Source organism: Cibotium barometz, chromosome 10 (genome assembly GCF_041138505.1).
Source record: "Cibotium barometz isolate CiBa-2024 chromosome 10, ASM4113850v1, whole genome shotgun sequence".
Classification (NCBI taxonomy): Eukaryota; Viridiplantae; Streptophyta; class Polypodiopsida; order Cyatheales; family Cibotiaceae; genus Cibotium; species Cibotium barometz.
The window spans coordinates 51,317,476-51,331,334 of record NC_141055.1 but is presented as its reverse complement, the minus strand read 5'-3'; the positions used below and the strand labels follow the sequence as shown (position 1 = coordinate 51,331,334).

General features: G+C 45.1%; 2 protein-coding genes across 2 annotated transcripts in view; both read left to right on the top strand.

The window, feature by feature from the left end:
- The first annotated feature begins 5,132 nt into the window (after positions 1–5,132).
- LOC147635032 (small ribosomal subunit protein uS8-like) overlaps positions 5,133–13,859 on the top strand; it is a 47,606-nt gene continuing 38,879 nt past the window's right edge. The window contains exons 1-2 of the mRNA XM_086804285.1: positions 5,133–5,337; positions 5,750–5,910. Coding sequence (XP_086660411.1) covers positions 5,205–5,337; positions 5,750–5,910 — 294 coding nt within the window. The 5' untranslated portion in view covers positions 5,133–5,204. The remainder of the gene's footprint in view (positions 5,338–5,749; positions 5,911–13,859) is intronic.
- Positions 9,761–12,367, top strand: LOC147635033 (uncharacterized). The gene is made up of 2 exons (XM_086803463.1): positions 9,761–10,468; positions 10,505–12,367. Exon 2 carries the CDS (start codon positions 11,018–11,020, stop codon positions 11,816–11,818), a length of 801 nt encoding a protein of 266 aa, XP_086659589.1. The 5' UTR covers positions 9,761–10,468; positions 10,505–11,017; the 3' UTR covers positions 11,819–12,367.

The following is a 13,859-nucleotide window of genomic DNA, read 5'->3' as shown; positions in this document are numbered from 1 at the left end:
TTAAACCTTTGCCCATGCCCAAGATTAGGCCAAAGTATAGGCAAAGGTTTAATAAGTGTGAAAGGAGGGCAAAGTATATACATTGATTAGTTCAAGATTAGGCCCAATAATTATTTTATATACTTTGCCCTCCTTTCACACTTATTAACCTTTGCCCATGCCCAAACTTATACAAGCACATAAGCTAGTATGTACATGCTAGTATGTACATGGCCACTTATTATGCCCATGGCGTAACATTGCGTGTGTGTGTGTGTGTGAGAGAGAGAGAGAGAGAGAGAGAAAGGCACCATGAGATTTATACTATGACCAAATTTTCATTTAAAACTAAAGAAAAACTAAAGAAAAACCATAATATGTAAGGGAATATTTTATCTAAATTAATAAGGCTCCAGGACCCTATTTAAAACTACTCTTTGGCCCTTAGGTGCCTCGTGTCTAAAAGGCACGGTGCATTTAAGAGGGGGTTCAAGTGGGATCGACGGCTAAGGGGGGCCTGATTTTGGGCGGGGCGATCCGGGCCGTCGGATCCCCGAAAGTAAACTAGGGCCGCCCGATAATAAACTAGGGTCCCAAAGTAAACTAGGGCTGCCCTGCATAACAAAATCATATATTAATATGGGCCAGATACACTAGCTAGCAGAAATTATAGCCTATTGGTAAGACTATGGCTCCCTAACGGCACGTCGTGGGTTCAAATCCTTTCTTTTGCAATTTGAGACTTAGGCAAAAAAATTATAAGTCCAAACTCGCGGGAACTGGAGTAAACTAGGCAATTTGGCAAGCCCGACTTTACTGTGGGGTGGCCCTAGTTTACTTTGGGGCCCTAGATCTTTTATAAAATAGGGGAGGCGAAGCACGACATCTCAAAAAAAAACTTGGCTTGTGAAGACAGGCCAAGTGCGGACATCACAAAAAAAAAACTCGGCTTGTGAAGTAAACTAGGATCCCTAGTTTACTTCATGGGCCGAGTTTTTTTTCGGCCCGAGTTTACTTTTGGCGATCCGATGGCTCTGAGAGCTAGGCAGCCTGTTTGTTCTAGCACAGAGACAGGAGAGATTGAGTCTATTTGCTCTAGCGAGAGAAGTGAGGAAGTAGGATAAAAACATTAATAGCTCTTTTAGTTTAGGGTTTGCTGCCAGTGTGAGGTGAAAAGGGAGCCATTCTATACTTTGGTCCACCTTCCAATTAATCCTTTGGTCTCTTTATTCACATACCCCAGCCATTAATCTTTCATTCCACACTTTTACTCATCTACCTTTTTTTTGGGAGCAAAGGGTAGTTCACATCCACAGTGATCCACATGGATTCGGGCTGTTCACATGCAATGATTGAGTTCGCTCACTTGCCTTGAGCCTCGAGGAGGTTGTTCATGCAATGATTGAGTTCGCTCACTTGCCTTGAGCCTCGAGGAGGTTGTTCATGCACAACGTGGTAGTTTTGAGGCTTGTTCACATGGGGTGAGCCTCGAGAAGGTTATTTACACACATTGGGCTGATTTGGCGTATTTGGGAGTGTTCACACATGCCCTACCTTGTGGTGTGGATTTGCATGATTTTGGGCACTTGTGTGGTGATTCCTATGTGTTTTTGGATCTTGTTCACACACGAGCACAGTTTTTTTGTGAGGTGCTCACACATTTTAAGCTTTCATTGGGTATTGTTCACATGCTTAGTGCTTTGTGAGTGTGTTTACACATATTGTGTGCTTTGTGGGGAGTGTTCACATGTAGATATGGGTGTTTCTTATTACCTCTATCCCTCTTATGATCAACACTATGTATACAGTTTCGATTCTATTATTAATCCCAATTGCATGAGATCAGCTGTGGCACTATCTTTGTGGTTACGGGATCGCTACTTTGACTTGCCATTTTGTGCTTTGTATCACATATCTTTCGTCGCTTTCACGTATACCTTTGGCACTTTGAGACTCAGACCTCTAGACCTTTACTCGCCGACTTCATGCTATGATGCGGCGGATTACTCATGCCATCAGTGGTTATTTGAGCTCGAGGCATTTATACCTCATCACTCGAGGTATTTGTTTCATGAGGTGAGTGTACATGAGAGATGGTCCACATGTTGTGTTCATGGCGATTTTATTATTTCAGTGCCACCTCAACATAGATGGTGCGGCATTGTTCACATGGGATGGGTCTTCCTTGTTTGAGTGTCCCACACTCTTGAGCCTCTACGACTATGTTTTCGAGGATGTAGACTATGCCGACTCAGATTCAGATGACCATGATGATGCATCGTGCACACATACACATGATGATATTGTTGTATCACACAAACATACACTGATGATATTGATGTTATCATACACACATACAAATGATGATTGATACACGTGCACTGACACATATGCACATGATGATGATGATGCATGCGATAGTGAGAGTGAGAGTAATGTGTGTGAGTTAGATCATGTGGGCATGATCTTGATGGGAGGGATGGCAGTGAACATTCTGAGCATTATGATTGATGATACGCCTATGTCTACCTACTTTCCAGTCAATCATAGTGATGCATTAGGAGATATAGATGCATTAGACTATCATGTGGATCAATTTTTGATTAGTGATGCATCCATTGGCATGCTTGAGATTGGGGATGATGATACCTTACATGTTGATGAGCATACGATAGTGCATGAGGAGCATAGACCTAAGTTCCTAGTGCTAGATAAGTCAGGCTACTCTTTTAGGTCTTCTATTCACGGGGATATATACGATTCTATCTCTACTCCTAGCTCTCATAGCATACCTGGTAGAATTCACTTAGGTTTAGTGCATATGTTTGGGTAGTCAGGCATTGCACATGAGCATAGCCACAATTTTGTTGAGGTGAGACCTCGTAGGAGAGAGGATTATGCATATGGATCTAGAGAGACTTTCATTTGATCTAGATATGTACTTAGATCCATTTTTATTGGAGATAGATCTATCTTGAGATGTAGGCCATATAGGAGCATCGTGGATTGGTATATATCATTCTTATAGGGGTGACCTTAATGATCTTGGATATTCTGAGGTTTTTAAGCGTGCATTCACAGCATCATTAGGAACATGTGTCGGGACCTAGGAACATGTGTGGCCCAGTATAATTGTGAACATGCATCCCGAGATATGAACATGTGTGGTTGGATACCTGCAAACTTATGAACATGCATTCAGAAGTGAGAATGCGCATTCAGAAGTGAGAATGCGCATTTCTAGTTTGGCATGTTGTGAGGGGAAATCTAAGCCCCTCACAAACATGATGTGTGTATATATAGATTGTGTGTATGATAGTGTTGTGTGAATCCAAGGTAGCCAAAGACGTGTGGCAGGCAAAGGAAAAATGCAAATGTGCTAAACCAAAATAGAAGCAATACGGGCAATCGTGGAAGCCAGGTGGCATAATCTTCTAGAAGAGAACAAAGGCGGCACAACAGGGCTTGAAGAGGAAAAGGGGTGATTAATCGAGTGTGGTTGATAGCAGTAAGGTTGGAGAGACCACCAGGAAAGAACTGCAGTTGTGTGGGCTTTTGCAGGTCTCAGTGTAGCACGCTAGAGATGCCTACATGTCTTTCTAGGTCTACAAAGAAGAGTCAGATGCAGTGAGGGAGGAGTGTTTGGATCAAAGCACAAGGAGGTAGCTGAGCGAAGGATTGGCCAAGGTGTTTCTTGGATTCTCTAAGCAAAACCTCTGTTACAACGTGATCCATATTAGAACTTCTTTGACTATACCTATTTGTTAGTTGAAAGTTGGTTAGTGGAGGATGAAGATGATGATGATGTGAAGTTTGAAGTTGTGGGTCTATTTGTGGTGGCAGATCCAGAAAGTTTCTTGTGCCTTCTTTTTTTTGAAGCCCAAGGTCTCAGGCTTGTTGAGATTGTTTGTTTGGTTTGAATGAAGGGTAGAGTGTTTTGAGCTTGTGTTTTTTTGTAGTTTGGTGAGTTTTTGAAGCCTTGATGATTTATTTGTGTTGAGTTGAGGAAGATGATGGAGAAGGGATCTCTGAGAGGGCAGATTAAGTGTCTTTTGTGCTGCCAGAACTGATTCTGACTTAGAATTAGAAGAGAAAGTATATAGAGTTAGTTCTGTGTAAGCAGAACATCAGAACCATCATCTGGGAGTAAGAGGATCTTGAGCTGACTTGTCTGAGTGTGTAAGAAGTGTTTTTGGGCCTCGTATGATAGTCAAAGCTATTAGCTACTATTAGCAGTAGGAAGGTTTTATGTTCTGAGTGCTTTCTGTGTGGCAGCAGTGATTCAGGTGCTGTCAGTTGAGTATCCATTGTGATGGGATTTTGTGTGGTTTGAGTGGTGTGAGCAACTAGAAGTGCTAGTTGACTCAGAAAAGAGAGATTCTACTTCAGCTAAGAGCTAGTCATCCTCAAGAGGAAAGTCATTCAGAGTTAGTTGCTGTTGGCAGCAAAGAGCCTGTGAGGTGATATCCCTTCAAGTTTGGAGTGGTCTGAGGAGCCAAGGAGAGTCTGCGGGGCGGACACATAGGAAAAGGACGTGGGATCTATGGCTAAGGGGCCCGATTTTGGGCGGGGGCAATTTGGGCCATCGGATCGCCAAGTTTTTTTTGAGATGTCGTGCTTCGCCTCCTCTAGTTTACAAAAGATCTAGGGCCCCAAAGGAAACTAGGGCCGCGCCCCGCAGTAAAGTCGAGCTTGCCATATTGCCTACTTTACTCTAGTTCCCGAGTTTGGACTTAGATTTTTTTTTTGCCTAAGTCTCAAAATGCAAAAGATGTCATGTTTCGCCTCCCCTAGTTAGATCTAAGGCCCCAAAGTAAACTAGGGCCCCTCCGCAGTAAAGTCGAGCTTGCCATATTGCCCAGTTTACTCCAGTTCCCGAGTTTGGACTTATAATTTTTTTGCCTAAGTCTCAAAATGCAAAAGAGAGGATTTGAACCCACGCCGCGCAAAAGGGAAGCCGTAGTCTTACCATTAGGCTATAATTTCTGCTAGCTAGGGTATCTAGCCCATATTAATATATTCTTTTGTTATGTGGGGCAGCCCTAGTTTACTTTGGGGCCGTAGTTTACTATCGGGCGGCCCTAGTTTACTTTCGGGAATTCGACGACCCAGATCGACGCCGCGCCCCCTCAGCCATCGATCCCACTTGAACCCCCTCTTGTGCCTTTTAGACACGAGGCCTTACGTTTAGAACTTGAAGAGTTTTTAAGTTTATTTGAGGAAGAATGGGGAGGAGCAGTGTGCTGAATGATGCCCTCAGGACAATGTTCAACGCGGAGAGGCGATGCAAACGGCAAGTGGTCCTTCAGCCCACCTCCAACCTGCTCCAAGAGTTTCTCTCGGTGATGCAGAAGCACGGTAAGCCTTCATTCCCTTTTTTTTTTTTTTTTTCCTTTCTCTTGTTTTTTTGCTCTTATTTCTTCAGAGTAGGCATAAGGGTGGGATTTTTCAGCCCAAAATGCTTGGCGAAGCTCAGTGGGTTTAGAATTGGGTGAGATCAAATTCAAATGTAATTTTTGGGATGATTACATTGTTTTTGGGCCTTCATGACGGGATCTGCTGACTTTTTTCCGTTCACAAGATGGACCTATGGGTTTAGGGTTTTGGGATTTTTAGGGTGAAGGCTCTATCGATCAGACATTCATCTGTTGATGGCATTATTTTTGGGTCTCTAGTATTATTTTTGGGTCTGTTTAGAAGATTAATATATCAAGCGTTAGGGGTTCAGATGGGTTAAGAGCGTATGTGGATTCAATGCCCAAATGCACAGGTTTTGTTGGGGATATCAGACGCGAAGAGGAGGGACGAGTTGGAAGATTGCATGTTGAACTCCATGGAAGACTGAATAAGGTTGGGGCTTGTACACCTCGCTATGAAGTGGGAGTGTCAAAGATACGGCGCTGGACAGACAGGCTTCTACCCATGAGACAGGTTAAAAATCGGTTTTTGTGCTTCTCTCAGTGAAAACTTAGTCATCTCTCTTAGATCAATTTCCTAAGTTTTTTCAAGATCAAGGATTTGTTCATGGTTTCTTAGGCTAGTTACACAGCTAAAGTGGTGATGTGGGGCTGCATGTCCAGCCACCAGTTCAGTCACGGGCCAAAGGAAAAGGCTGCAATGGAAATACAAGAGAATTAGCATATCAGACATCTGGTTTGAGTCCTGCCAGCGCATGCATTGGGTCAAAAATTTGAGAGCAACCCCCTTGCGTTCAGCCAGGGCATGCTTGCAAAAAAGGTGTCCACTGGGTGGGCTCAAAACAACAAGTGGGCGTGGAGGTTCTGAACACGCTTGCAACTTCTGGCCCCAGTTCTGCCATTGAGCTGCTGCTATGGCAGCTGGATTTGCTTCTGCTGGAGCTCTGTGAATGGAGCCTTGATTGTTATCCAACATCGGGACTGCTCCAAGTAGCTAGAAAACAATAGGCTTTTGGCTCCTTCGGTTGTAGCTTTTGGAACCTATATGAGGTAGGCACTGACAAAAGACAAATGGTAATGATGTCCCTGAGATGCCTGTATACATAAAATAGAAGTATATTGGTCACGCCTGATTACAGACTTTTGCAGAGGAAAGAGCTGTGATGAAGGGGCGCTCTTTATATGAGTGGCTGGTGGGAGGGAGGCTACATTTATTCTTGTTTTCGTCTAGACTCAACTGGGGTCTCGTAAGAAAGTGCCTGGGGCCTAAAAGTGACTGGGGCCCAAAAGTGACTGGAAGCTTCTGTTTATTCCTGCACAATGTGGGAGTCACCTCGAAAATGCTCCCATCAGCTTCAGAGCTCGTGACTCAGATTTGTCCAGAATCCGGATGGCGTTTGAGCAGTCTGCACTGGAGGGTATCTGTCCTTCTGGAGCTTCCCTAAAATGGACATTCTATACATGTTTAAGAGGTTACTGATCATCTCTTACTTATAGTCCAATGGTGTAGAGGGGCCCAGGGTGTTATCATGGGTGTCTTGCAGATATTTGATGAGGGTCTGGGGGATCTGGTGCTATCCTACAGTATTAGTGTGTGGGGTGTGTACGTTATCCGGGCAACTGAAAAGGATGAAATCTGTTGAGACAGTTACTTACTGTGCTTTATAATTTTCTTGTAAGATCTTGATTATTCACTTAAAATACAACAAGACGATGCAAGTATGATATACACAAGGCACGAATAGAAGGTGGTGCATGTGCCTATGTTCTTTATGGGCACATATTACCTTGGGGGGATGCTTTTAATACGACAGCCACAAAGCATCTCCACTACATTCTTCTTCCGAGGATTATGCAAAATCTGAAAGTGAAATATGGTCCCCTAGAAAGAATAGTGAGAGCATGAACAACGTTAAGTAGTGCTTTCTTATATATACGCAAAGAAAGCTCGGATGCCTGCAATCTCCTATTTCTTTAGGCAACTACATGACCTTGTTGATTCAAAATAGTCCCTATGCAATGTTACATGCACTGAGCTTGACTGTGATAACACACAAGAGGGCCTTCTTTATACCTTTATGTGGTGAGAATCTTTAGCATCCAATTTAGGGAATAGAGAGAGAGAAGACAATGAGAATGTAGAAGACGACATAGTATTGGGTCCAATGCTTGAGAAACAAGCAATGTGAATGCTCAACGCAAGGACGAGGAAGACCGTATGTTGGCTGAGTATCCACCAAATCCGAGGCTCTGCTGAATACTCTTTTGGCCACTGATGCAAGTCCAGATAGCTGTAGGACTGCACATATGCTGGCTGAATGTAACGAGGAGCTTCCTTGAATAGCGTGGAGTCGATTGGATGCTTTAAGCTTTCTGCACTTTGCTGAATTATCTGAATGAATGGTGCGGGATTGAGGCAATGCTTTTATATGATCTCCTACTGCTGGTCGACTGCAGCAAACGATCAGGCAGCCTGCAGAATATCTCCACGATTGCATTTAATGAGCAGTCGGCCTGCTGAGATTGCCCACAATTGCATAATGCCCAGTCGGTTGCCAGTTTAATGCCTAGTCGGCTGCTAGATTAATGCCTAGTCGGCTGTTGCTGGTGGGTTGTAGGGTTGGTCGGCTGCTGGTCGACTGGTCACCTAAGCCACAAGGGCTGGCTGACTGCATGGCAAGGGCTTGGATGCTGTCATGACCCTGTGAAATTGGTACAGCGTAAGTGTGAGCATGGTGGTCGGTGAGCAGGATAAATATTTAAAGGTTCATATTTGGGGCTAAGGTTTATTGACCCATGTGTGGACAACCCCAAGTGTGAAGGGGGACCAAGTAATTAAAGTTCATAAGGTTTTATAACTTTGGGTGGCCCCTAGGAAGATTTTAAAAACCTTAAGTGGTCCCTAGGATATTTATGGGGGGGGGGCCACGGGGGGGCTACTCTACTTTTGGAGTACACGCCTCCCTCTCTCTATCTATCTCTTGCTTTTTGGGAAAAGAGAGGCTGGCGGGCAGCGCTGTTTTGAAGCCTAGAAAAACAACTACAGGGATTACACGTAGAGCTTTTTGTCAGAATGCGCAGCGGAAGACTAACGCACGTAGGAGACACATCACCATCGAGCACCACGAACACCCCCAAGGGCACTGCAACATCCCTCCAACGGGCTCCCATCTCCCTGTGAGTTGCTCCCAAAACACCGGCCGGAGGAGATGATTATGACAAGGTGCCACTCTAGCCTATATATGGCTCTTCAACTTCCCATGCTTCCACTTATGGGATAATCCAAGGCACCTTCTAGCCATAGATCACACGCTCGAAATTGCCAACCTTTCAACACCCTCCCTCGATTCGAGCTCCGCAAGCCACCGAGGCGCGAGGGGGTCGCCCAGGACAACACACGCCTGAGCCGCCCAGGACCACACACCCGGGCTCTGATACCATGTCAGAATGCACAGCGGAAGACTAACGCATGTAGGAGACGCATCACCATCGAGCACCACGAACACCCCCAACGGGCAGTGCAGCATCCCTCCACCGGGCTCCCATCTCCCGGTGAGCCGCCTCCCAAAACAATAGCTGCGTAGATCTGCAGGAGGACAGGAGGTGGGTTGGACTGAGAGAAGTAGGGCTGCGCTACAGCGCTCAAATACTCTTTTGGCAGTAGGAGTCGGGCTGCAAAGGTGCTGGCTTTTTCGTGGAAAAGAAGTGAGCAATCTCCAGGCGGCACATAGGGGCAGAACAACAGATTTTTCCCCTTCTTGCAACAGGCCGGCGCACAGGGCTGGATTGTCACTTTCTCTCTTGTGCAAACAGACGGGCTGAACTGCTTTTTCTCTCTTTCTATCTCTAGGAGAAAGCGACAAAGACTGTGTGTTTCTCTCTCTTTGTGAGCAGGTGGGACTGCAGGTGTCTTATAAAGTCTCTCTTTTCATTGGCTTGTGACTGTTCCAGAGTGGTTCTCTCTGGCCCTTTGTGAGAGGAAGGGTTTGGCAGTTCAGAGGGTGGAAACAGGACAAGATTGTGGGCTGATTTCCATTGGAAGAGTTTTGTGGATTGTTTTCATGTCTGAGTTTGTGGCTATGTGCATGGTTCAGTCAGATGCATATTCAAGGCCTCATGGATGTACAGATTTAGCAGATTAGAGGAGATAACAGTGTGGTGTTTTTTGGACACAAAGTTGTGTAATCTCTATGCTAAGAGGTCCTGAGGATTGGCAGATTGGACTCGCAGACATACGAGCCATGACTGGCCATGTAATCATCTAAAACTTTTCCATTGAAATTGAATAAAGACAAGCTTTGGGGCCAACAGGTGTCGTTCTCTTTCTTGTGTTGGAGTACTCTAGCTCTTCTTTATTTGTTTACTGGCTGGACTACAATTGGACTGGGTGACTGCTAGTCTACTGCACTTTGGTTTCTACCAGAGGCCGGTTTCAAGGTTCCGTTGCCGGGACCATCATCAACTTTCTTAAGGGGGTGAGCTCGTGGTTGTCTCGAGGAAAGCCATTGCTGAAAATTTTTAGCAAGATGTCAGACACTGAAGATGACTATTTTTATAATGATGAGGAAGAGCAGGAGACCACTCCTAAGAGGACTGAATCTGAGGATGTACTGGCAGGAGAAGAGGCTGCAGAAGATGCACGTTATGAGGATGTAACGTAGCCAGAAGACATGCCAAGTAAAGAGGAAGATGATGCCCAGTTTAAAGCTCGTTTGGCAAGGGCAGTGGATGTGTTTATGCAGCTCACGCAAAGTGAGAAGTTTGCTGAATTTGTGCGAGCCCCTTCTGAGCCATAGAGAAGAAGAAGAAAGTGCATTCTAGGAACCCATCTCAGGGCAATAGTGGTGCCTTCCCACAGGATCTTGCTTTTGGACCGTTTCCTAACATACAGAACACTTATGGTGCAAACCCACAGAGATCCTTTTTCGGACAGCCACCTATTCCGCAATAGTCTATGCATCCAGGCTATTTTGGTGGTGGTTCCGTGTTCCAATCTATGACTAGGGGTTACCCTCAAGGAGGCATGGGAATGCAAGGGAATATTGGAGCTAATTTTCAGCCTGGTATGCAAGGTAATATGTATGGTGGTATGTAGTCCGGAATGCAAGGGAATATGTATGGGGGCATGCAACCCGGAATGCAAGGAAACATGTATGGGGGCATGCAGCCCGGTATGCATAGTGGTATGTTTGGAAACATGGGAGGATCAGCAGGAATGCATGGTATGCATGGTGTGGAAACTGGCAATGTTTGACCCTATGATGGGCATGAATGCAGGGGGTAGCAATCTTGTGAGGCCACTTCTTTACGATAATCTAACGCCTATGGTGGGTAAGGTGAAGGATTATAAGGAAGGGGGAGTTGCAGTATAATTTGACACATTCAGTGGGGCCAAAGACAAGCTCAAGGCACTTACCTTTTTACAGCAGTTTGACGCTGCTTTTTCTGGTGGAAATTACACGGAATCCTCGAAAGTGAGAAAAGCCGCGACTTTTCTCAAGGGAAATGCATTGCAGTGGTGGTCCACTCTTCTTTTGTAGGGCATAGCACCATCTACTTGGGTACAGTTTAAACAGACGTTCTCTTCTGTGTGGCTCACATCTACATTTGTGGTGGATGTAATGACAGCATGGCACAAGTTGGATGCATCGAAATGTGAGAATCTTGAGGATTATAATAAGAAGTTTTGGGAAGCTTTACTCCGAGTTACTTCTTATCGTGTAGTGCCATTGTCTGAGCAGGTTGAGAAGTATTGTTGTGGGTTGCCCAAGGAAGTGCGTGACTATTGCATAAAGACTCGAGTAACAAATATGTCACAGATGATAGAGAATGCCATGACGGCAAATGCGTTACTCATTGGAGTTTCATCTGGATTTAAGGGCAGCAAAAGCACAAGCAAGAAAACTAAAAAGTCAGGGCATGCTTCGCGTGATGCAACAGTGCCAGCAGAGAAGCGGTATAAGAAGTTACCAATGCCCAAGAGAACTCCTGAGGAGAGACAGGCTTTGATGGATGCTAAGAAGTGCTTTTTTTGTACTGAGGAGGGACATATGTCTTTCAATTGTCCCAAGCGTAAGTCCCAAAAGGACTCTGACACTAAAGAGGAGCCCAAGTCTAAGAAAGCAAAGCCTTCTGCAGGGTTAGTTCCTGATCTTGTTGGGGAACAGCTAGGTGGTGAGGAGACTGAGTTGTGCAGGGCATGGGGTAAAGTTAGAGATCAGAATGCCTTGATTTTCTTTGACACAGGTACTAGAGCCAACTTTATCTCACCAGATTTGGTTGGCAGATTGGGGATCCACGCAGAGGAGATGGGGCCTTTGTATGAGGCTAATATGGCTTGTCGTGGGTATGCAGAACCTGTTATCTCTATTATTGGGAAGCTGAGGCTTCATGTGCAAGGAGTTCTATATCATGCCACTTGATGGGGGTGATGTTTTGTTGGGTATGCCATGGTGTCATAGAGTACATGCGGTGGTGGATATGTACAACAGGAAGATTACTTTGACTCATAGAGGGAAAGAGCATATTCTGGATGTAAAGCTTAAAGGGGAATCTGTTCCTATTGTATCGGCTTTGGCCATTTCATTAGTAATGAAAAAGCATCTTTTCGCGTACTTGGTTTTTATAATTTGTCTATGTTAGATAAAGACAGGACTGATTTCCTACGTCTACCAAGATTGTTTTTCCGAGTCATTGCCAGGAGAACTTCCTCCGAAAAGGCCAGAAGATCATGCTATTGATCTTATTCTGGGGAGTACCCCACCAAATAGACCGTCGTACCGTGTTAGTGTAGTCCAACAAGAGAAAATTATGAGCCAGGTACAGGAGTTGTTGAAAAAGGGGTTGATCCAGCCTAGCTCATCACCCTTTTGCTCACCCGTGCTCTTAGTGCAAAAGAAAGATGGTTCTTGGCGCATGTGTATTGACTACATGGCGCTAAACAAGAACACCATCAAGAATCGATTTCCTATTCCAAGGATCGATGACATATTGGACCGCTTACAAGGCTCCACAGTCTTTAGTTGGATAGACTTGAAAAGCGGGTATCATCAGATACGCATTAGACCCGAGGATGTGCATAAGATAACATTTCGGACCACTTTTGGCCTATATGAGTTCTTGGTCATGCTCTTTGGCTTGACAAATGCTCCTGCCACCTTTAACAGGATGATGGGAGTTTGGATCTAGGCGGCCTGTTTTTTCAGGACAGCAGCCCCTCTTTGGCTGCGTTTTCCTCTCCAGTGGACATTCCCTTTTGCAGAGGGGGATTGTGGTGGTTCAGGCTTTGGTGGCACCCTTGGTACCTGTGGAGGACACTTCCTCTTCTTCTGAGATTGTGCGTTTTTTTCTTGAGGAGAGCCCAAGCTACAATCCTTGTTGATGCCTTTCCCTCTTGCACCCTCTTACAACATATTCCCATGCCTTGTGTGGCTGCCTTTCCTCTGTATATCAAATTTGCATTTTTTGCTTCCTTCTTCTAGTGGCCTCAAGGTTGGAGGTACAGTCGACAGAAGCTTTTGCATTTTTTTTTTGCTACAGGAGGATTTTCAAGTGCTGTCCAGCCTCTTAGGGCTGCGTTTTGGTGGAAGGAAGAGACCTACATCAGCGTTTTCTGATTTGGACAGTTTTTTATCTTATCAGGTTTCAATGATGATAGCTTCAGATTTGGCTCTCGTACCACTTTCTTGTTATTTCCTAGATGAGGCAGACAAGTTGGATGGTGGTAACTTTCAGTCATGAAAGTTGCATGTTACTTCAATTCTCACGGAGTATGGTTTGATGGAGTTTCTCTCGTACAAGAATCGGTGCTTGCCGGACCTTGCCTCTGTGGAGGATGTGTGTCGGTGGAGGAAGACTGCTGACAGATCTATGCCTTTCTCCTCCTGAATTGTCAGGATTCGGTTCTTCGACACTTCATCTATTCCCCTGATGATGCTTCTACTTTCTATGTGTGGCAGTTGCTTTGTGACCTCTATGGTGATGCCAGTGATCAGCAGATGGTTTCTACTTTTGGGTGCTATGCAACCAGTGATCTTATGGATACTTCTTTTGGGGATGTTCCTGCAGCGAAGGATAGTGGGCTAGTTTTGCTCATTGCATCTGAGGAGTTTGTTTCTCTTGTTGCCTTGCCTTCAATTTCTGTGCATACTTCTCCTTGCCATGATGATATCTCTTGTAATGTTTTTGAGGAAGACAGTGGGCTATCTATGCTCACAGCTTCTGAGGGGGATTTGTCTCCTATTGCTTCGCCTCCGACTCTTTCTTCAACAACTAGTGACCAGGATGTGTTGCTGGTCCCTTTGCCTTCTATGGAGGAGCCTGCTTCTACGCTGTGTGATGCTGTTGAGGAGGCTGCTACTACTTCAGTTACCACTACTGTTAATGTTCTTATTTCCCTTACTCTGTGTGAGGATTCTGGTTTGTGGTCAGGTGTGTCCGTGACCGTGCCTGGGGCACAGTGGT

Excerpts from the sequence above, each read along its gene's own strand:
- LOC147635033 (XM_086803463.1), top strand. The coding sequence starts at position 11,018 with ATGACAGCATGGCACAAGTTGGATGCATCGAAATGTGAGAATCTTGAG.